Source organism: Eurosta solidaginis, chromosome 2 (genome assembly GCF_040869045.1).
Source record: "Eurosta solidaginis isolate ZX-2024a chromosome 2, ASM4086904v1, whole genome shotgun sequence".
In the NCBI taxonomy this organism is placed as follows: Eukaryota; Metazoa; Arthropoda; class Insecta; order Diptera; family Tephritidae; genus Eurosta; species Eurosta solidaginis.
This window is the reverse complement of record NC_090320.1, coordinates 202,183,186-202,206,481: the sequence shown is the minus strand read 5'-3', so window position 1 is coordinate 202,206,481 and position 23,296 is coordinate 202,183,186. Positions and strand designations below refer to the sequence as shown.

General features: G+C 36.6%; 2 protein-coding genes across 9 annotated transcripts in view; one reads left to right on the top strand and one right to left on the bottom strand.

Annotated features, from left to right (window-relative positions):
- The window catches only part of MESR3 (misexpression suppressor of ras 3), a 398,359-nt gene that overhangs the window by 283,481 nt on the left and 91,582 nt on the right, over positions 1–23,296 (top strand). The gene's annotated exons all lie outside the window — the stretch shown is intronic.
- On the bottom strand, positions 1,418–23,271 carry Cyp310a1 (Cytochrome P450 310a1). 2 transcript variants are annotated; one of them, XM_067766919.1, is made up of 6 exons: positions 22,625–23,266; positions 14,486–14,608; positions 7,691–7,881; positions 6,988–7,239; positions 6,647–6,895; positions 1,418–1,699 (listed from the first exon to the last, which is right to left on the bottom strand). In XM_067766919.1, the coding sequence occupies exons 1-6, from the start codon at positions 23,107–23,109 to the stop codon at positions 1,515–1,517; spliced, it is 1,485 nt and encodes a 494-aa protein (XP_067623020.1). In that variant the 5' UTR covers positions 23,110–23,266; the 3' UTR covers positions 1,418–1,514. The 2 variants fall into 2 exon arrangements, with proteins under 2 accessions (XP_067623020.1, XP_067623022.1); XM_067766921.1 differs by lacking the exon at positions 14,486–14,608 and having other exon boundaries at positions 22,625–23,271.

Genomic DNA, 23,296 nt, shown 5'->3' with positions numbered 1-23,296 from the left:
GACTATTTAAGAATGAACTAATTTGAGATAAATTTGGAATTGTTTTCCGGATTATTTGCGTTACTTCGAAATTACTTTGGATTAATTTTATTGTGATCATTTCGGGACTATACTCAAATAATTTCGGGAATATTTTCAGGATCATTTCAAGAAGATTGCGGTACTATATCTACATATATATATATATTCGGAACAATTCCTAGATAGTTTCAAGATGATTTCGTTCTTCCTGTCGAGATTATTTCGATAATATTGGGCAATCCTTTCAGGATAACTTTCAGGAATATTTCACTACTGATTCGGGATGATTTTCGGTATCAATCTGGCACTAATTCGAGACAGATTCAATAGTATTTTCGGGTTTATTTCGGAAATTTATCTTGGAAATATTTTGTAACTTTTTCGAAAGTATTTTGAGATTAACTCTAGATTGATGAGGGACTGTTTTGTAATCAGTTAGAGTCCATCTGGAAAATTTCCAGGGACTTGACCCCAGGACCTTCGGTGTGGTGGTTGGAGCACTCTGCCAATACATCACGGCGGCCACCGAGCAGCGGTCAAGAGCTAAAAATATTTGATTTTCACGCTGAAGCTCTCTTCCTGCAGCGACCTGGATCCTTACAAATGTCAATAGAACAACAACAACTTTAGCGCAGTGCTATTTTCATTGCATAATATCATTATCACCATAGTCAACTGCAATTAGTTTTGTTGTTTCTTGGTATTATTTATGCATTCAGTGGTCAACGCTTTAACGAATAAAATCACTTAAACAAACACGATGATATTACGTTCAACAAAAATGTGTTTGCACATTAACCAACAATTTTATCATCACTGCCATTTCCTTTGCCGTCAACAATTCCAACCGTCGCTAGCTTAAGACCTACGCCTTGCTTTGTGAGATTGTGTGTCTCAAGGAAAGCTCATGTAAAAGCAAGGAACATTATTTCCTGTGGCCTCACCCTTTCCCAAATGATACAGCAAAGTATCTATTAATGTCAACATATTACAAACCCCTCTTGCCTAACTAAGATCATTTTAAGAAACATTAGTAAATTTGGTTATATTCACTCACTAATACAAACATATTTTCGTGCTCTGTGGGTACTTTTTCCATACAGTTTTGATTTTCATTACATAAAAAACCAAACTTTAAATTGAGGGTGTAGGGGTAATAACAAGAATTTATGGCTTTGGTAGAAAGGTGTGGGTAATTGTGGGCAAATACTTTGTATAATACTTGAACAAACTTTTTACATAGATATATAACAGATCCTTATGTAGAAGATGTATTTCTACCTCCGACACTTTTACATATTTTTTGGCACATTATTGTAATTACTTTACTGAATAACATTTTTATGGTTTAGTTATAGCATATTTTAAGGCGCTCAAACAACGAAAACGCATTACATGATACACATATTCATTTATTCGAGTAGGTACTTACATACCTTAATGCTTTACACACATGCATACATGTTTATAGATAAAAGTTATAAACACAAAAATTAAATTTTACAAGTGGCATCGTTTTTAAACTTTCTCACTTTTAGACTCAAACCATCCTTACATTTAATCACTGGCGATGGATTGTATAGAATTTCTACATCCTTATCCGCTATATATTCCATATCAAAATTGCTTAGCAGCTTAACCAGTGCTAATTTGATAACCAAAGTTGAGAAATTGCGAGCTGAAAGAATAAGAAGATTTAATATTTTTTAGTGAATGTTTCGTTTAATACAATAAAGAAGAAGAAAAAAGCGCCGTGCATTTTTAAAGTAAAAAGTTTTATGGTTATCGTCCTTGCTCACTTGCAGTATTTTTTTAGGTCACATAAAGGAATGTAAATGCTGATGTTTTAGCAATAAAGATACTACCGCGGGTTTTCGATAGTGTTATCGCTTTTTGATGGTCCATTGCAGAATATACATCCAGTACGTTCCGGCAGCATGTACCATTAAGGTGCAAGCGCGACCATCTCGGAAACGATTTAATATGACCACATGGAATCTACCCCCACGACTTAGGTTCATGAGGAACGTGGGATTGCCAGTACCGCGCTTGCTCAATATGTAACAGGACTTCCCTCGGGGTGAGATTCACAAATGGGTTGCGGAAGCTGTGAAGGTATAAAGCTTTGTATTTCACTTATCAGCCCTTTGACTCTGGAATACACATGTCCTCGGTTACAACGAAGAGTAAGTCCTTTCATTATTCGTCTGGAAAACGAAGGCATTTCATTTTTCCGAGTGGAAGACTGCACCTTTCTAACTGTTTTTCGGAAAGGAACAAATTTATTTCAGAGAATGAAAAATTAATTACAGTAAAAAGGAAATGTATTTCAGAAAATTTGAAATTAATTTCGGAACAGTTTAAACGTATTTCAGAAAATGTCAAATTAATTTCAATTAACCACGCATCGAATTCAGAATACAATTAATTTTGCATAGAGTTTCAGAAAATACAAATGACTTCCAGAAATTGTAAAAGGAATTTCAGAAAGATTCAAAGGTATTGCAGAACACTTGAATTTTTAGAAAAGGCAAAATTAATTCCGGAAAAACGTAAATGAATTTCAGAAAGTGTCAAATTAATTTCAGAGAGATGAAATTTATTTTGCAAAATCTATTTCATGGAAATTTGAATGCGTTTCAGAAAAGCTAAAATTATTTTCAGGAAAAGTCCAATGTATTTCAGAAAATGTAATGTAATGGATTTAATATTATCAAATTAGGAAAAATTCAAATGATTTTAGTAAACCAAAAAAAAAAAAATAATTCAGAGGAAGACAAATGCTTCTCAGTTTAACTGAAATGTATTCAAGAAATCTCAGATATAACGAAATACTTTTGATATAGCCAACAACACAGCCGTCGAGGTATTATTAGAGACTACCTCTAACCCAGCATGACACGGTAAATTGTAGCATAACATTAGTGAATCTCTCAAATCATTGGCGTTTAGGTTATTAAAATTTGTATGGAAAACATTTGAAACTTTCTGAAGTACATTTGGCCTTCCCTGATTAATTCCTCACCTCTTATGAAATTAATTTGGTTTTGTGAAATTCTTTTGCACTCGGAAAACCAGAAATGCTATTGACTTTTTCTGAAATATACACATTTGAGGTTTTTTGAAATTCAATTAGAATAGCTGAAATGTATTTAGGCCCACTTGCAGAACGGCAGTTGAGTTTTTAAGCTCAGAGTTTGCTTAAAAAAATTGTCAAAAAGGTATGAGCTTAACCCCTTAAGATTAATTTTCAGTTAAAAATGTTAGATCATCGTTCTGCGAGTGAGCCTTAAAGTTTTGTGACATTCATGTGTGTTTTCAGAAATAAATTTGGACTTTTTGTGAAATTTATTCGAAGTTTACTGAAATTTTTGAAATGCAACTTACATATTTTAGCTACCCTGATTTGATGTTTTTGTATAGTAAAAACAAAACCAAATTTTTGTATCTTCTTTACTTCGTTTTTTGTAACATCCCACTCAGCATTTAGATGATAAAATTTTGAATTCCCCTACATATAAATACAATTTGAATACTCCTTCTGACTAAATAATGAGTTATGATACAATTGAACAAAAGAAATCACCAAATATGAAGACTTTTGATGATCAAAAACTGAAAAGCATTTTACGATCAATTTTTGGAATCATTTTTGAAGTCCTTTGATGATTAAATTTTAATATTTCATAAAAGCCAACAAAAAGAATAATCAAATATGCTTACCTTTGATGATCAAAAACTGAATATAGTTTTTCAATCACATTTTGGAATCATATATGAATCAAATGTGTTTACTTTAGGTGATCAAAAATTTATAATAATTTTTAATTCAGCTTTCTGAATCTTTTCTGACTATATTTGTTGACTAAATAATGAATTTTATACTTGTTAAAATTTTACTTTTCATTGAAAATCTTATTTTTTCACATACACACATTTTTTCAATCATGAAGTTCAGAAAAAATATGTACATATATAACATTTTTATTATTAAGATATTCTTCAAGACAATGTAATACAAATGCTGCTCGGGCCCGAAGATTTCCCCAACAATTTCTCCACTTTCGGCTTCGCAGAAAATACATAATAGTTGGTCAATACAAAAGTTGTGAGCTATTTGACCAGCGAAGTAAAACTCTCTTGACATATGTACCTGGATATGTCTTCAACATCCCGTACCGTATCATATTTTAAGATATTGACGATCATAGCTGATGTTGGATGTTGTAGTCGCAGGTGTATATCGGTCAAGTTTGTTTGCGAGTGACCTGTGGTTCAAATAGCTCACTTCCGCATGCTTTCTTCCCCTGATGCTTTCTTCCCCTGATAAGATTATTATGTCTTATTTTGAATTCGAAATGAAGAATAAATGCATCGTAATCGCATTCAAAAATGATTCAAAAATCTCAACCAAAACGATTGAAATATGTTCAAGACTATGATCAGAAAATGACTGTGAAAAGCAGTCAAATATTACTCTAAAACAATTAAAGCTCAATTTTGCAATGATATCAAATATGAATAAAAAGCGTTTCGAAATATGAATAATAAATGATTTTTCAAGAATAATCACATTTATGGTAAATTTTTCTCCCGACGATATATTAATTTTCGAACAGAAAATGATTTTAAATTTGAACGTTTTTAATCATCTTGGGGTATGATATTTAAATATTTTTTGATCAAAATTTTCAAAAAATGCTGGCTGGGATTGAATAAAAGCCACATTTTTGTAACATTGAATAGTATATTCAATCGTGTTTTTCTTCTTGGATCCGCCAAAGGAAAAGTAAGATATCCAATAGAAATACAGTTGAAATTTTCAATAGAGGGGATATCATATATGTATTCTTATTCTTGACCCAGTAGTATCAACTTAACAGTCTATTCACCTGTAACAACGGTTACCCTAAGATTAGTCATTTAGTTGCTGATTGTATTGTGAGGCCGCTGATTTCGGCATTATACTGTACCATTAATTTGCAGTGAAGTTTTCTTTTATTTCTAAAGAGATTGCCATCGGGCGTTTTCCCTTTCTGCATTCCATCCAATAGGTAGAGGCATGATTCCACTAGCATCACAGCTTCAAATGAACACTCTGTGGGCTTTACCTCGATTCGAATTTTCAAGCTATACTCCCAACTTACACGACGCTCCAATATAAAAGCAAGCTTAGACTAGTCGGACAAAGCCAGTCAATTACAAGTGTACAGAGCTGATAGATCCTTTAATCGCAAATTCAAAGATCCTTAAAGCTGCCCTGTTCTCGGCAGGTTTTGCCTATTGAAGTTGTCTTAATCACTACTTAATTTCCATAGTTTCAGTTCCACCCTTTCGAAACGGAAAGATAAAGTGTTTACGTCTTTTCTAGCAAGAATCGTCTCTAAATTAATGCTAATGAGCACAATGCAGCTGCATAGAGTGTTCGGCTTTTAAAATTTGGATTAATGGCAGTCAAATACTAAAGATCAGCAATTTATAATGTCTGTTACACTGGCTGGAAAACTGACTGATTAATAAAGTAGCCAATTATGACACTATTCAGATCGAGAAGTTTGCTGAAGTGATCTTTTATTGATTTCACCTTTGAAACATATCTACTGCTTCTGCAAAATCTCCTAAATGGCAGCAGTAGTCAGACAGGCAGAAATCTGTCAGCATACTAATCAAGGTGGTTTTGGCTCCACATTTCTGAATATTTTGAGAACGCTCTCAAACAAATATTTCGGGCGCCTGTCTATAAATATAATTTTTTAGCATTTTGTATTGGGAAAATAATGCTTGACCCTATCTTTTCCCGCCAGATCACCACTCAACGCGTTTCCTTGAAATTTCCATTATCCTGAAACGAGATGCGTGATTCAGTTGAAATATCACCGGGCACAATTTCACCTAACTAAGAAACATATGTAAGTTGTCTGTAGCAGAATCATATGTTGCTCTGTCCCCATAAAGACTTATTCCTGAAGTTTTGAGGTAGAGTATGTTTAACCATGTTTAAATGGAACTTTCAAAAATATTCTGCCTCACAGGAACGAAAGGAAGTTTCCTTAGTTATACGCACCGTAAAGAAAGACCTGGGGATTGATCGTGAAAAGTGAAAGTGCAAACATTTATATAACCTGATCATGACACGTGAAGGTTTCTTTAGTCAAGAATGTCTTTCTCATTCAGACAATGTCTTGCCATTTCTCAACTGCTGACGCACGCTATCATACCGCCACCAAGCTGTTGCCGTCCCGATTCTACTTGCTGCGAATATGATACCTCTGCTCAGCTTGTGTCCAACTATTACTATCACGAAAATCCTCACCATTTCCTTCAGTGTACCCGAACACAGACCATCCTTACGTACAAGCAATCTTCGACACCGGCTGCCAAAACTCTGTTCATGGTTTATTTGCCAGGCCACTCTCTTGGTTCGAACACTTGTGTCCCCCTAACATCTCAGTGGGTATTCTAGCTGTCACTGGCACAAGCAAGCTGCAATGACTTATAGAAACTCAACCTGTAAAAAATGTACAATATGTCTAGGCCTCACACCAAGACTTATCTAGACATCTTAAGTCTTTTAACTGAATGGTCATATCTCCATTTTAAAATATTTCGATCACCGACTACTTACCTACACAAATACTCGATCCCAATCCATAACCCATGAAGTTATGCACATCCTGCCCTTGCGTTACATTATAAAATCGCTCCGGTCTATAATAATCGGGGTCTTTAAAATTTCGTTCGTCACGTTGCATTGCCATAATAGGAACCATTATTGTACGACCCTCACTAATAATGACACGACTATTGGCTACTGGATAGTTTTTGCGGCAAACACGCTCAATATATGGCACACTCGGATATTTGCGAATGGTTTCTAGGGAAAGAAGCAATTAATGAAAATAAAGAACAAAAATTAGAATCAAAATTAAAAATTTTAATAAATATGAAAACTGAATAAAGTCGTACCTTGAATGCAGGCACTTAAATACTTTAGGCTATCAATATCTGCATAGGTCAATTTATTAATAGTATTATCTGCATTTTTTGTTGCTCCAGCCATTTGACGTACTTCCTCGAGTAACTTTCTATGAATACTTGGCGATTGCAAAATTTCATAAAGTGTTAGAGTGGCCGTCGATGCGGTGGCTTCATATCCGATATTGAGAAAACGTTCAGTGAATTTAGAGAGTTTCTTCACAGATAGAAGCTTTTCGTGTTCTAAAAAGAGAGGACGATATGGAGAGCTGAATCTTAAAGGCGCCAATATTAGTAAATACTAAAAAAAAATGGTGACCACCGTGGTGTGATGGTAGCGTGCTCCGCCTACCACACAGTATGCCCTGGGTTCACATCCGGGCAAAACGACATCAAAATTTTAGAAATAAGGTTTTTCAATCAGAAGAAACGTTTTCTAAGCGGGATCGCCCCTCGGCAGTGTTTGGCAATCGCACCGAGTGTATTTCTGCCATGAAAAGCTCTCAGTGAAAACTCCTGCCTTGCAGATGCCGTTCGGAGTCGACATAAAACATGTAGGTCCCGTCCGGCCAATTTGTAGGGAAAATCAAGAGGAGCACGACGCAAATTGGAAGAGAAGCTCGGCCTCAGATCTCTTCGTAGGTTATCGCGCCTTACATATATTTTTTTATTTAAAAAAAGTATTTTCACTTACCATAAACATTTTCAACATGCCAATTTAGTTTGCTGTTGTTTACTAAATTATTTCCATTTCTAAATTTAACCAATAGCTGAATTATATCCTTACGTATTATACTCCCATCCTCACGTCGTCGCACTGTATCCTTGATAATGTCACGCAGTCGATAGGTAAGCGATGATTTTTTTGGTAAATGGCTTAAAGTGCTGAAAGACGAAAGAAATTTAAAAGTTTCAATTTAAAATAAATATATTTAGCACGTAAGAATATTATTGATATACATTAGCGTGTCTGGTTAACACCACAATTTTCCATCTTAGGTAATAAAGGGAAATTTTTAATTTAATTTAATAATTTGGGAAAATCTTAAACAACGTGAACGTGGACAAGGAGACAGCTGATTCGATTATACCTTCTCTCTTCAAAGTCCCTTTAAAGCCTTTCCTTGAACTGTTACAACACAGTCAGCCACGGCATGCTTTTGTTCTTATTGTACAACTTTATCCCAATTGCCTTCTTAGCATATTTTACTTTTTGCACAGTACATAATTTGTGTGTTATCATGTGTCAAAGCTAAGCGTTTTGTTGTTGGGGGTTTCAAAGAAACTAGTATTTGTTTTGACCTATTTAAAAAAATACAAAGATTCAACCAATGTTGTCTATTTGCATTAATAAAGCAGGGATCGTCGCTCCTGCATTAGGCTAACTAGCGCCAATTGACAACACCAAGGGAATGTAAAGAATCTTCGGTGTGGTAGGCGGAGCACTCCACCATCACACCACGACGGCCGCCAAGGTGGGAAATAATGATTGCTGCCATTCACCAGGAAATGGACAGGGCGATTCTTTTATATTTCAAGTTGAAGCAGCTCACTAGTTCCGGTCGCTTGCGGCCAAGTATCTTCTGGATAACCACTGAATGTGCATTTATTGCTGAGCTAATGCAAAATGGAAACAACCTGGCTAGGCCACTCTGAGATAAAAGGCTTAAGGGCTAGCTGGGGACTTGATCGGCAGTGTCTGACCGCCATAAAGTGCAGCTGTAAGCGGGCGTATTACTTGCGGTTCGCTATATAAACCTACAATTAATTCTTTCATCCCCGCTGAGCGGAGCGGATGGTGCGCTGGGCTTAATATCTGTCAAGTAAAACCATACTCCAACCAAAGGAAAAAACAAGCCTCATTTTGAAAGACTGTTGTTCTATAGAGTTTTAAAAATGGCCAAAAAGTCGACCATTAATCAAAAAATTGTTACAACTTACTCTGATCCCTCTAAAAAATAGACCTGGTGAAAGTTCTAAATTTATAATAATGGCTTAGCGTTTTACACCTGTAAACATAATCATAATCTTTAAAGACTAACCCCAGTCGGTTAAAATAATAAATAAATGTAAGGCGCGATATCCTCCGAAGAGATCTAAGGCCGAGCTTCTCTTCCAATTTGCGTCGTGCTCCTCTTGATTTTCCCTACAAATTGGCCGGACGGGACCTACATGTTTTATGCCGACTCCGAACAGCATATGCAAGGCAGACGAGTTTTCACTGAAAGCTTTTCATGGCAGAGATACACCTGGAGCTCTTGCCAAACACTGCCGAGGGGCGACCCCGCTTAGAAAAAATTTCTTCTAATTAAAAAACCTTATTTCTAAAATTTTGACGTTGGTTTGCTCGGGGTGTGAACCGAGGGCATACGGTGTGGTAGGCGGAGCATGCTACCGTCACACCACGGTGGCCACCAGTTAGGGGCTTAGAATATATCCACGGAAGGTATACCTGTCGTTAGAGGCGATTAAAATACCCAATTGATTCGAGTAGCTGTGGTGTGCAACCCTTTCAAGGGGATGCCAGGGCAGTTTATAGCTCTTCCAACTCAATTTACAACCTCACCTAGCCATGACAAATCCTCTTTCTTTAGCGGCCGAGGCTCTGGCGACCCCAAGTTTCACTCGGAACAAGGATGTTGGGAGCGGGATGGCCCCAATTAAATGGTTTCTGAGATGGTCGTATGTATGCCTTAATGGTGCTTATTACCGTGAAACTTTATCGAGACAACAACAAAATTTGCGGACAAATTTTAAAATGTATTTGAGTGACAGACGTCATTTTGAACACTCTTCAAAGAATCGCTTTATAACATAGTATTTAAAAATGATAAGCTAGTGAAGGTTTTGATCCAAAAAAGGAGCTGGGTCTAAAATTTTCATTAAAGTTTCATTTACCCTTTAGAAAAGCCTTTAAACTTTGGATACGTGAACAGAAAAGCAATAACCCTCTAGATTTTCGCAACTATTTCATGAAAATTTAAACTGGGTATTGATTTTTTTATGCGTTGATACCATGTGCCTTTTCCGGTTTAACGAAGTGCTTTATCGCAATTGCGTCAAGCAATATTTTGGCGCCACTCAAAAAATTCACTCAACGAAGCAATATGTTTTTACTACTCGCGCCATTCAAGTGTTTGGTTTGTAAAAAATGATGACGAAAATGCTGTTAATTCACTTTTTGAATCAGATAAATATATTTCCTGGGTCTCAAGCTTTAGCGCAGATAATCAGATGCCGCTCGTTTCTTAACATGAAATGTGAGAGCCATTGATTTGAAGTTTTGCGGATTAATGTTTCGTCAAAGAGAAGTTTGTGGCAACCTAGTGTGACGGGCGCAATAGCGCTATTATTGCCTTACCGTATTACGAAAGAATGTATGAGCGCTAAACACCCTTAATGAATATATTTGATAAATGGCAAAGATGTGGATTATCCGCGGAAATTTACATAAAAAAGCAACCTAACTAATTCTTTTTCTGGAAGCTGGTAGAACTTCTTCACGGTAATAACTCTTAAAGTAACAGTAATAATTCACAGATTGAAAGGCGTTCTTATTCAACGTTATGAATGATTTTATAGGCAACAGAGTTTTGAATCGCCATTTTGAAGGAGATCAGAAGTCCGTTTAACAAATGGCCAACTGATTTTAGTTCAGAAACCCGATTTAAAAAGAACAGATTATTCTGCGATATGTAGTACCCTTCAGTCCCACTCCTGTTCCCTGATGTGGAAGAAGGCGAGAAGCTAGGTCATTTAGTGGCCGGTTGATTGCTTCACTAAAACGAGGTATGAGCCTTTTGATTTAGGGGTTATTATTTTTGTTTTCGAAATGAGTCAGAAAAGCTTTAGGAGCAAGCAGGGGCTGTCATTATACCCTCCCCTTATCCACTTGCCTACCGGGTGAGAAATGATGTATGACATGTTGGTTTAGTCGAATTTGTAAGGCCATTTCAAGGCTGGAATTCACCTTGCTCATATTTGTAGAAAAAATTACTCACCATCTTTAATAGTAGTTCAAATTCGATTCTAATGCACGGTGTAGATGCTGTGCTGGTCAACTTGAATCATTCTTTGCTGGCACCATTGGCGCACTCAAGGGGGGGTTTTGTATCTCGTTTTTAACCGAAACGATGGTGAAGCCGTAAGGTGGTAACAGCGAGCGGACATACGCACACAAACTCCATGTAATTTGTTTGTGTAATTCGTTGGTGGTAATGTCAAAAATACTCTGAGAAATGTTCGTACTGTCGAAATCCATGAGAAAAGTTGCAATCAGCTTGGCTAATGCTTTTACCTTTAATGAATCCGCCATCAATCAGCTTTGCCAGCATAGTTTGAAATTAATAATCAACATAAACGATTTGATTTCGTTTTGATATGGCAGAAAACGAAGCGAAATCATTTCGTTAATTTGACATTCTTAACGTTAATAAACGAAACGAAATTACTTTGTTTCGTTGTAGGTAAATTGTATGATTTTTTCAATACACCTAAAAGGCAGAGTGTTTTACAGGAGTATCTGCAAAAATAAAGATTTTTGACGACAAAAAATGAAAAAAATGTGTCCTACTAGGTGGATTGACAGATATAATTCAGTATTTGTTTTTACAGAATTTTTTGATGGGATATTGTTGGCTTTGCATCAAATATCCTGTTCGGATAATAAAAATGTTGCTGAAGATGCTAATCTACTTAACTGTGCCATACAAAAAAGTGAGTTTGTAATTGCTCTGCAATGCGTTAATCAATTGTTTAGCAAAGCCAATATCTTATGTAAATTTCTTCAAACTCGAAGTATTGACTTAAAACAAGCAGTTAACTTAGCCGATATAAATTTGAAAGATTTATGCTTGATAAGAGAAAATGCCGAACAAGAGATTAGAATTTTGTTTAATATTGCTCAGAAGCAAGCAGAAACGAATGGCTTCACTTTAACAAAACCAAGGGTTTCTAGTACGGAGACATTAGGCGTCGAAACTTTTTACCGTATTTATCTCTACATCCCATTTTTAGATGCATTTATTCCTAGTCTCCATGATAGGTTTCTGAAGCATAAAGACTTACTCATTGGATTCAAAGTTCTTTTTCCAGAAAAGGTGTTTACACTTGACAATGATGCTGTAGTTACTTTAAGAAAGCTGTATAATTTTTATTCCGATGACTTGGAGGGAGATTTCGAAGATGTTAAAGCAGAAATATACGTTTGGTATAAAACTATTTCAAGCTCGAAGCTCGAAGATAGGCCGAATACAGTTTTACAAGCTATTGAACTTTGTGGAAAGGAAATTTTACCAAATGTATTTAATTTACTGAATATTCTAGTAACTCTTCCTATTACAACATGTGAAAATGAAAGATCATTTTCATCACTTCGAAGACTGAAAACGTATTTCAGAAGTACAATTTCCCAAGAGAGATTAAACGGGCTAGCACTTCTCTATATGTATAGAGAACTTACTCCTTCAGTGGAAAGAGTTATAGACAAACTTGCAGAAAAGTCAAGAAAAATTGACATACAACTGTAATGACTTCTATAATTATATTAATTTATGTATATTATTGTGTCTAATTTATGTTCATTACTGTGTATATTAATTTATGTTCATGAGCATTAATTACATTCTTAACGTTTAACATGTTCATAAAATTCTTTTATTAAAATGTTTGAATTCCTTTTTAGTTTTAGTTTAAATACAGAGAAAATGCAATGAATTGAGCTTTAAAAGGTGCCTTTGTTTAATGTGTGCATACGGAGGTCCACTCCCCAAACATAAATTTAAGTAAAATTGTCTGGGCGAATTTTGAGTATTTTTTTTAATTTTCCGGTGGAATATTGAAACCTCCCCCCAAAATATTTTTCTGTGTGCGCCACTGGCTGGCACAGATATTCATTGAAGTCCAGGCAAAAGTTTAATGAATGTTTAACATGCAGAAATAATAAAGGCTGCCCACAGGGTGGCGTGATTTCTCTTACTTTGGTGTCTGACTACCTTTGACTCTGACTCACTGTAACAATTAATGTATAAAATATCAATCCTAATACTTCAAGTTGTTATAACGCTCCCTCTTTCGGCTGTCGATGTTACGGTCAGAAACTGTGCGAATAATTTGGAAAGTCGGAACTGGGCGGCATTGTTGCTGTAGGTGAGCAAAACTTATGTGTCAATAGTCTCTAAAGATCCGGCTAGGTATATGTTCTTATTGAGTAGATGGGACTCCAGAGCGGCATTCTGACAATTTTATCGAGTTTAAATGGACGAAAAGCGGCTTAACAGCTAATGTGGTTAAATAAGTTTTAAAATTTTTTATTATTAAATGACAAAAGCTAATCATAGATTAAGGAATATCGATAAAAAAATGATATCGAAAATCAAAATCGTAATATTTATCGATTCGTTATATCACGATGGCGAATGTCGTTAAAAAAGTTACAGAATTTCAGTATTGAACTGCAATCCGTTTTTATTAAAGTTAAACAATGGGGGCAGCCTTAAGCACGATAAAGTCATTACCGACATATGTATTTACATTGATCAAGCTATTTTGATAAAACGATCATATTAACTAGAAGGATTTGTTCCAAATTTTACAGATACAGTTCGCCAAAAAAGCCAGTTTGAGGCATACTAACAAATGTCCATACTAGCGCTTACGATTTCTGGAAATTGTTCGAGAAGAGATTTCTCGCGAATCTCGCCTTCTCGCGAGATTTTCGAATGACTCGTAAGGCTCGCGAGCTTCTGACATTCAATTTAATCGATTCATCGGCTGTTTTATATAGAGCTTATGATTTCTTCTGGAGCACAAGCGAAAATTTCGACAAAACCACAACTAAAAACACCGAAATGTATAGAATACTGCCAATACAGCGACTAAATTGAAAGTCGAGAAGCTCGCGAGTATTAAGAGTATGTCGAGGTTCGAGAATCTCGCGAGAATTGAAAGTCTCGTTAATAAAATAAAATATTGTGAACAAAATTATATGTATAATAAATATGTTTTGAGTTAAATGTCATTGGAGAGCAATATAATCAACAAAAAATTCACAAGTAAAAAAAGCCAAGTGTCAGTCCATACAGCAATTAAGTTTATGTCGAGAAGCTCGCGAGATTTACGAGTACTTCGAAACACGAGAATCTCGCGAGAAGTCGAGTTATCGATTTCTCGGGTCTCGAAAATCTCGCTTGTGTTCAAGAAGAAATCGTAAGCTCTAGTCCAAACCCGTATTTTAACTTTGTTTTTCTTCTCAGGTCAAAAGATATTTTTTTAAATTAATTTACTCATTAGATTATTTTGTTTAGTTGTCAGCATGATAACAAAACAGCTTTTTGCATGTAGACCGAGGCACTCTAATGTACATAAGTATATTTTATAATTACTAAAAACGATTTTTTTAGTAGACAATAGCTTTAAACAAATCAATAAAACCAATACTTATAAATGCGTTAGTAGTGTATATATATATTAATAAAAAAAGATTACTCACTATGAATTGATGCCTCGATGTCGGAGTGGATTTTGTATGAAACTTTTGAAAACACTATCAGTATGTTCGAATAAATTGCTGTCCAAACCGTAAAGCAGATTAGCGAAAATATTTATGACGTAGCTGTAAGTGTAAAAAGCTGAATGTAAATAATGTTTTTGTTTTTGTTTTCAAATTGTTTATTTATTTATTTGAAATGATTTCGATTATTTTACTAATAATAACACAAATGTGCACATTAGCGTGCTCTCTGTTTGCTATTAACTGGGCCAACTCAAAGTATAATCGCTATAGAAACTAAGAAGGAGTTAAACGAGTTAAGTGGTAGAATTAATCGCATGGAGGGTATGTTTGAGAGGATTGGGCACCTCGAAAATGAAATAGCCACACTAAAACAGAGAGTATGTAAACAGGAAAACTTTATATCTAAGCAAGAACTCCAAATTGCTGCATGCGACGTCCGAGTTCATGGGATTCCCTTCGAGGAAGGGGAAAACTTACAAAAGATTTTCCACCACCTCTGCTTCACGCTAAACTTACAGCCACCCCCCCCTAAAAAGTGTTTTTCGGCCGAAACGCAAACTACCCCACGGTACGGTTGATCCCGCCGTTATCATTAAATTTTACACACCCGCGGACCGAAATACGCTGTTGAAAACGATTGCGAGCTTCAGGCGCCACAACAACACCAAAGGGCTGCGACTCGTGCATGTGGGAATAAATTCCAATGAGCCTATCTTTGTTAATGCATCGCTGACCAAAAACAACTATGAGATCTTCAAGGCTGCGATCCATCTAAAGAAGAGGAAAAAGGTTTTATCGGTGTTCACAATGCGGGGTGTGGTGCATATAAAGCGAAAATTCGGCGACCGACCCGAAGCAGTCCCCAGCCTGAGTTTTCTCGAGAGTCTCGACCCGGAAAACAATACTTCCTTTTGTGAAGACGTCACGCCGGTTGCGAACAACGCCCTGGAGGGCCACCAAAGGCTTAACTAACAGCCCCCTGCTAATAAATATTTCTCTTTGCTCTCTTCTAATCTATTCCTTCTCTGTCTTTTTCTCCACCTACAACATCACAAAATCATTAATTATGTTGTTAGCCAAATTCAGTGTAAATCATTCACTTAATTATTTTTATAATGTTGGTCTCCGATAATGAGTCCCCGAGTTCCAAAGACTGTCTATCTACTTTGTTGCGCATAGTCAGCAAAAAAGCCAACGGGCTGAAAGTTATTCATATCAATGCGCAAAGCCTTTATAAAAAGCTTGACGAGTTGAGGTTTCTGTTAGAAGGCTCCGATATTGATGTCATATGTGTTTCAGAAACATGGTTTTCTTCGTTTCATAGAAATGATATGGTGAAGATAAATGGCTACCAACTTTTCAGAGTTGATAGAAGTGGTCATGGTGGTGGTGTTGCGATATATGTAAAAAGTAGTATGTCCTGTAAATTGTGTTGTTGTTCTAGTCCAGGTGATCCTGTGGAATATGTGTTTGTTCATATGTTTTCTGATAATAATAGTAGGCTTCTTATCGGCTGTGCATATAGACCGAATCGACTAGTAGATTTTTCCGCGTTTATTGAATTTCTTCAATCGTTACTATTAGACTATGACAATATTATCATCGCTGAAGATTTTAATAGTAACCTACTGGTGGATGCCACTTTAAAACAAAGCATGGAATCTCTGGGACTTTTTCCCACAAACTGTGCTATACCAACGCATTTCACAAATACTAACTCTTCTCTATTAGATTTATTTTTTGTCAATGATCTTCATAAAATGATTCACTACACGCAACTATCCGCCTCCTGCTTCTCAAAACACGACCTGATATTCCTAAACTACAACTTCCAAACATCATGTAGGCTAAGTTCGTTCGCGTATCGCGATTACAGAAGTATAGATTATTATTCCCTTGCTGTGTCCGTTGAGTCGGTTGAATGGAGCTTGATTCGTACGTTAACATCGGTTGATGACCAGACAAAGTTTCTGCAGGATAATATAAATAAGTTATTCGATGATCACGTTCCACTAAAAATAAAAACACCTAAATACAAGAATAGCCCTTGGTTCAATGCTACATTAAAACACCTTATCCACCTTCGTAACCAAGCCTACTCATGGTGGAAAAGGTACAAAACAGTCGAAGCGCATAGCTGCTTTAAAACAGCTCGGCTTATTGCAAACAAAGCCATAAGGCTGGCCAAGGCAAATTATTTTAAGTATAAGTTTAGTTCTGCTTTGAATACAAAAGAAAAGTGGAACAAAATCAAACAAATAGGAATTGGTAAGCCCAAAAGTGACCTGTCTCATCCCCCTCATGTCGACATCAACGAAATAAATAATACTTTTGTAAGACTACCAAACTCAGCCGACAATGTGTGTATTGATAACTACTCCGTGCGTGTTAATGTTGACACTAGCCCTTTCGAGTTTGTTTGTGTCGATAATTGTGATGTTGTCCAAGCCATACTTTCTGTGAAGTCTAACGCAATGGGGCTTGATGGTATATGTTCAAAGTTTTTAAAAGTCATTCTTCCCAAAATCCTTCCCCACATTACTTACTTGGTCAACTCAATTTTGACGACCGGTGTCTTCCCAATATACTGGAAAGCTGCAAAAGTTATTCCAATCCGTAAACAAAATAATGAGTATCGACCAATAGCCATACTCCCTTTCCTCTCTAAGGCCGTTGAACGTATTCTACATGGGCAAATCGTATCATATGTACATGAATACAAGCTCCTGTCAGATAGTCAGTCCGGTTTCAGGTCAAAGCGGAGCTGTACGACGGCACTATTATCTGTGACAGAAGAAATTCGTGAGCGAGTGGATGAAAGTTACATTGCCTTCTTAACACTTCTTGACCACTCCAAAGCTTTCGATTCTGTAGACCCCACTCTGCTCTGTAGGAAGCTGGAAAACCTATTTAACTTCTCTGGTCATGCAGTTGCCCTTATAAGATCATATCTTGGCGATAGGACTCAAGCAGTATGTATAGATGGTGAAAAGTCTGACTTCCTTCATGTCTTAAGAGGCGTCCCTCAAGGCTCTATCCTGGGTCCTCTGTTATTGGTTCTGTACATCAATGACTTACCCGATGTCCTTAAGTATTGTAATGTTCATATCTACGCTGATGATGTGCAGTTATTTACGTGTTGTCCTCGTGATCAAACTAGCTTGTGCATAAGTAACTTAAACCACGATTTGAATCAAATATTTTCATGGGCTGCTATGAATGGCTTATGTATAAACCCGAATAAGTCAAAATGTATTGTTATTCATAGAAGGTCTTTTCCCACTAATGATTTAGAGAATGTAGTGTTCGACAATTCCGTTATAGAATACGTAGATACGGCGAAAAACTTAGGTGTAATTTTTAACAAAACATTGACATGGAAGGACCATATTTTTAGAACAGTTGGGAAAGTGTATGTAATGCTTCGTACACTATGGTTAACACAGTATTTCACGCCTTTGCACATAAGACTACTTCTGGCTAAAGCGTACTTAATACCTACGCTACTCCATGGTTGTGTGATTTACTCAAACTGTGACTATCTGTGCAAGAACAAACTAAATGTTGTTTACAACAACATTGCTAGATATGTTTATGGGTTGAAAAGATTTGACCACGTATCTCAACATGCTGAAAGGTTGCTAAACATTTCTTTCGAAAATCTTTTAAAAGTCAAAACACTGTCCTTCCTCCATAAATTGATACACACGAAGGAACCTGACTATCTATATCGTAAGCTTATTTTTCTGCAGCCACCGTGGTGTGATGGTAGCGTGCTCCGCCTATCACACCGTATGCCCTGGGTTCGCACCCCGGGCAAAGCAACATCAAAATTTTAGAAATAAGGTTTTTCAATTGGAAGACAATTTTTCTAAGCGGGGTCGCTCCTCGGCAGTGTCTGGCAAGCGCTCCGGGTGTATTTCTGCCATGAAAAGCTCTCAGTGAAAACTCATCTGCCTTGCAGATGCCGTTCGGAGTCGGCATATAACATGTAGGTCCTGTCCGGCCAATTTTTAGGGAAAATCAAGAGGAGCACGACGCAAATTGGAAGAGAAGCTCGGCCTTAGATCTCTTCGGAGGTTATCGCGCCTTACATTTATTTTTTTATTTTTATTTTTCTGCAATCATCAAGATCGGTGCTTCTTCTTAAGCACATCAGATACCGCTCCCTAACCTCTGAGCGCCAATTCTTTGTTACTGCAATACATCTTTGGAACTCGCTACCTACTAGTCTTCGACTCTTAAGTAGTGCTCTGCTCTTCAGAAAAGAGCTAACATCATTTTTTAACGACTCTTAAATAGGATCTCAAATTGTTGTTGTTAAAATGTTCATTTCTAAGTCCTTTTCCTTTCTCTGTGTCTTCTTTCTTTATTTGTTAAATACTATTCAATCTATAACCAGCCAAAGGTTGTCATCACTACTGCTGTCTTTTAATATTTATTAACTACTTTTCTTTAGTTTTAAGATTTACATTTACATAAATAAATATTTCACTATTGTCCGTTATATTTAATTTAATTTGATTAATCTAATTTATTATTATAAATGTTCAATTTTTATAGCTCATGCTATTCATGACTAGCACTGTTAAATAATTTGTCAAAATTGTTGTGCTAGGAACAAATTTTCAAATAAATACATACATACATACATACATACATAAACTATGCCATTTGAAAAATAGTTGTAAGAGGTCTAGCACAATCTACGAGTAGATTTCTCACATAAGTAGAGCTTACGATTTCTTCTCGAATACAAGCGAGATTTTCGAGACCCGAGAAATTGAGAACTCGACTTCCCGCGAAATTCTCGTGTCTCGAAGTACTCGTAAGTAACTTAATTGCTGTATGGACAGTATTTATACAAATGGTTTTTTTACTTGTGATTTTTTTTATGATTATCATAGCGGAATGATACAGGTGGCAGCATGGTGACATACCTACAAACATAAATAAAAATTCCATGTACTTTGTTTTTGTAAATTCGATGTACAAATGTCAAAATCGTACTGCGCCGGAAGTTGATGTATCAAATCAAATAAAAAAAGTTTGTAATCAGCTGTTCCATGCTGCCACCTTGTATCGTTGCGCCATGATGATTATATTGCTTTCCAATGACATTTAGATCAAAACATTTTTATTATACATATAATTTTGTTCACAATATTTTATTTTTTTAACGAGACATCGATAACAAGGGTTCTCGCGAGATTCTCGACATACTCGTAATGATTGCGAGCTCCTCGACTTTCAATTCAGTCGCTGCATTGGCAGTATTCTATACATTTCGGTGTTCTTAGTTGTGGTTTTGTGAAAAATTTCGCTTGTGCTCAAGAAGAAATCATAAGCTCTATATAAAACAGCCGATGAATCGATTAAATTGAATATCGAGAAGCTCGCGTGCCTTACGAGTCATTCGAGATTCGAAAATCTCGCGAGATGGCGAGACTTGCGAGAAATCTCTTCTCGAATAATTTCGAGAAAACCTAAGCTCTACACATAAGTGAGTGCTCTTCAGTTTCAAGTAAACTATTTAGGTTTTAAACAGCCAACAAAACATGTGTCTTGAATTTACAAAAAAAAGCTGGAAACTTGAAAATATATTATTTTGGACCGACGAATATTTCTAAAAATAAGAAAAAAAAATGATATTTCGTTTTCCGAACTTAAGTTCAAAAAAAATCCTTTGGGCTACCTTTAAAGCGGTACTTGGCATGAAAAGTGTTTTGTAACATCGTTTATAATTAAAATGTGTCGAACTAGATTGCCATTCCAAAAAAGAACGGTCCAAAGTCCATTCCCTACCAAAAATTATTATGCCCATAATCTATCTGCCTTCAGCCATGAGCGGTGTCGAAAAACGGCAAAATGGTCTTTGAAGATGAATTCGGTATCTATTAGAAAGAAGAAGGCCTACATGGATTTCTTCTAGTGTCTTTAGAACCCATACTCGTGATGTGGCTTAATCAGACCCATAATAACGTTTGAACGACAGTATTGTGGCTTGACTTGGACAAACAATATAATTACCGAAGTAAAATACGTACTAAGATCATGAGTCTCACTGTTGGCACACCATTCTGTTCACAGTGGTATCCTCAGCATATTTTCTGGCGTCGCACCGACATCAGATTACCACATGTCCTTGCTGAGTTTTTATACGAGTTTTACGGGAGGATCCTCTCAATAAAGGATTGTAGGGTTGTTGTTGTTGTGTAGGGTAAACATGGTGAGTGGAGAGGGAAAAATCTTCCTGTTGTTATTATTGTTGTAAAGAGAAAAACACCCCCGGAGGTATTCGGGGATGCTATCGATGCTGATGGACGTTTGTAAATTATAGATCCGGCATACCCATGGAACTAGTACTATCAAGGGTTTATTCCAACCATCCCGGAAATGATTTGCTGTCACCACATCCAATCTTCTACGTCATCCTTTAATATGGACTTGGAATAAACATATGTTTGACTGGATTCGCCTCGCAAAGTTAAAGTTGACAATTGGAGTTTAGACGCTATGAATTGTGCTGCGCAACGCTTCGAATCCAAAATGCACTACGGTGTTAGAGCGGTGTGAGATCGGGGTTTCGGCTAGAGTTTTTCAAGGGGAAGTAATGACCATAGTGCGGAACTGTCGCAGAATTCAGTGCGAGGCGCGAGGTATGCATTTACTCAGTCGGTCAATAATCCCTCATAGTGCTTTACTTCCCAAGGATAGCGAACGGCACTTTGTTACCGTGACTCATGGAAATTGAGCCAACTTTCTAGACAGGGCACAACCAAGCAAGTTCTTCCCTAAGCTTAGGTATACTCTTCGGCAGTGGCAAACTGTCACATCCAAGCTTATGCTAAGAGAGTACATCTCCGGTCAAGCCAACGACCGATGGCTTCAAACGCCAGAGTGTCGGACGTCTAACCAAGCCTGGCGAAAATGGTGTCTTAAGAGATCCTGTCACGTTTATAACTTAAGTAGGGATAAGATTTCTACAGTTTTTGGAACGCTAACTGGGTACTGCGTTAATGGTAGGCATGCAGAAGGGCTAGGAGTTCCCAACCGTTGGAAGTTCGTGGAGTTGACGCCAATTTCTTGGCAATCTTTATCAGGTCCTCAAAATGATCTATATGTGGTATTATAATGGGCTATTAATACCGGCGATTGTGTGCCTCGGGGGCAGCCACTTGACGTTACGTGACCTAAACTCAAGAAATCTTCTGTATATTGATTGACATGCCTGGAAATTTACTCTCGATTCTCTAACTGAATTACAAAAATGGACCACAATAAAGGCTTCTTTGATAAACCTAAGAACTCATGTAATTTTTCTCCCTAAGGCCTTGTTAGCGTAGCAAGTCTGTCTATTGATGCCATGAACTGTCTGTACAGCATAAATTCGTATTATTTAAAATAGACTGCAACACATCATCAAAGCTGCTAACTTCATTCAACAAAATTTTACTATGGAACGAAAAACTCATTTGAATGAAAGCGATGAAATTTTAAAATGTAATGAAGATACATATATGCAGTTATCAGCTTTTCATAAAATTCATTGTTTTAATAAGTAGGTTTTTTTTTAGTAAATTTTGGCGATTCTGGACAAAAAAAAAAAACACACTTTGGTGTGCCGAAATCATTCCCAAATTCCGTCAGTATCAAAAAGTCGTTTGAAAGAAAATTAGATATAACAGCTTTTACCGCGGTGTGAACGATCCATTACATTACAGAAACAGGGTACTAACAACTCTTTCCCTTCGTTACTATCCTGCCGCAACAAAAGTTTTCTTGAGCCTAAACTTTTCACAGTTTTTCAGTTGCTCTTCCTGTTCATAAAAAATCAATGAGTTTGTTAGTCACTCTCATGAGAGAGCTTAACAATATGCAACAGAGGGTACGATACTCGCTCTTAATTTTAAAGAAAGCAGTAAAATAGTATTGTTACAGTATATATGTAGTTGTTGGTATACAGCAACTCCCTGTAAGAGTGTTTGCGTTCTCTTCACATTACATATTCAATAACGGAAAAGCGCTGCAATATACTTCACGTTCTTTACTACTAGGATACGAATGCATGCGAAAAGCTCCCTTCACTATTACCACTCAAGATCACGCACTTACGTTCTCAATATTATCTGCATATCTATGCGCTCTTTCCCCAATAATATCGTATCCACTTGTTTCACCATATGATCGGCCACCTTTTCCACATTACGAAACATTCCTTCAATGCGCTGAATACTGAAGATCGGTCCAAGTTTCTCAAGTAAATTAATTTTACGATAACCTTGTATATAATTCCAACGTTTATCCTCGAAATGGCCATAAATAGGCTCGAGGATGTCACGCGCCAAACTTACATCGCGTAACAGCAACGTTGGACGAAAGAAGAAATAAACTCCATACATAGAACGATCACCGGCTGCTTTGTATGCCTCATTGATTGCGTTCACATGTTGAAATTCGCGACTATAAACTTGTTTTAAAAATTGCCAATGCAAACCGGTACGTTCTGCTGGAAAACCGTTACGTATCCAATGCGTATAAACGTGACGTACATAAAGAAAGATGACCGAATAAAAAAGTATTGGTAAGAGTAGCCACATTATGTTACTTTGATTGGTATAATTGGGAACACCATGAACTTGACAAAACAAACTCTATATCAAAATTAAATGAAGCGCGCACGCGATTAAAGCGATCGCATCCGACAAGATCGAACTGCGTACTGTGTAATGAGGCGGCGTATGTGCGAATCGATCGATGAATTATGGCCCAAAAGTGCTGATGCAG

What these genes read in the sequence shown, in the direction of transcription:
- Cyp310a1 (XM_067766919.1), bottom strand. Translation starts at nt 23,109, where the DNA reads ATGTGGCTACTCTTACCAATACTTTTTTATTCGGTCATCTTTCTTTAT. An exon ending in CATCGAGGCATCAATTCATA is followed by an intron (nt 7,882 to 14,485) that starts GTGAGTAATCTT and finishes TTCGTCTTTCAG; the next exon opens with CACTTTAAGCCATTTACCAA. An exon ending in GCATGTTGAAAATGTTTATG is followed by an intron (nt 7,240 to 7,690) that starts GTAAGTGAAAAT and finishes CTCTCTTTTTAG; the next exon opens with AACACGAAAAGCTTCTATCT.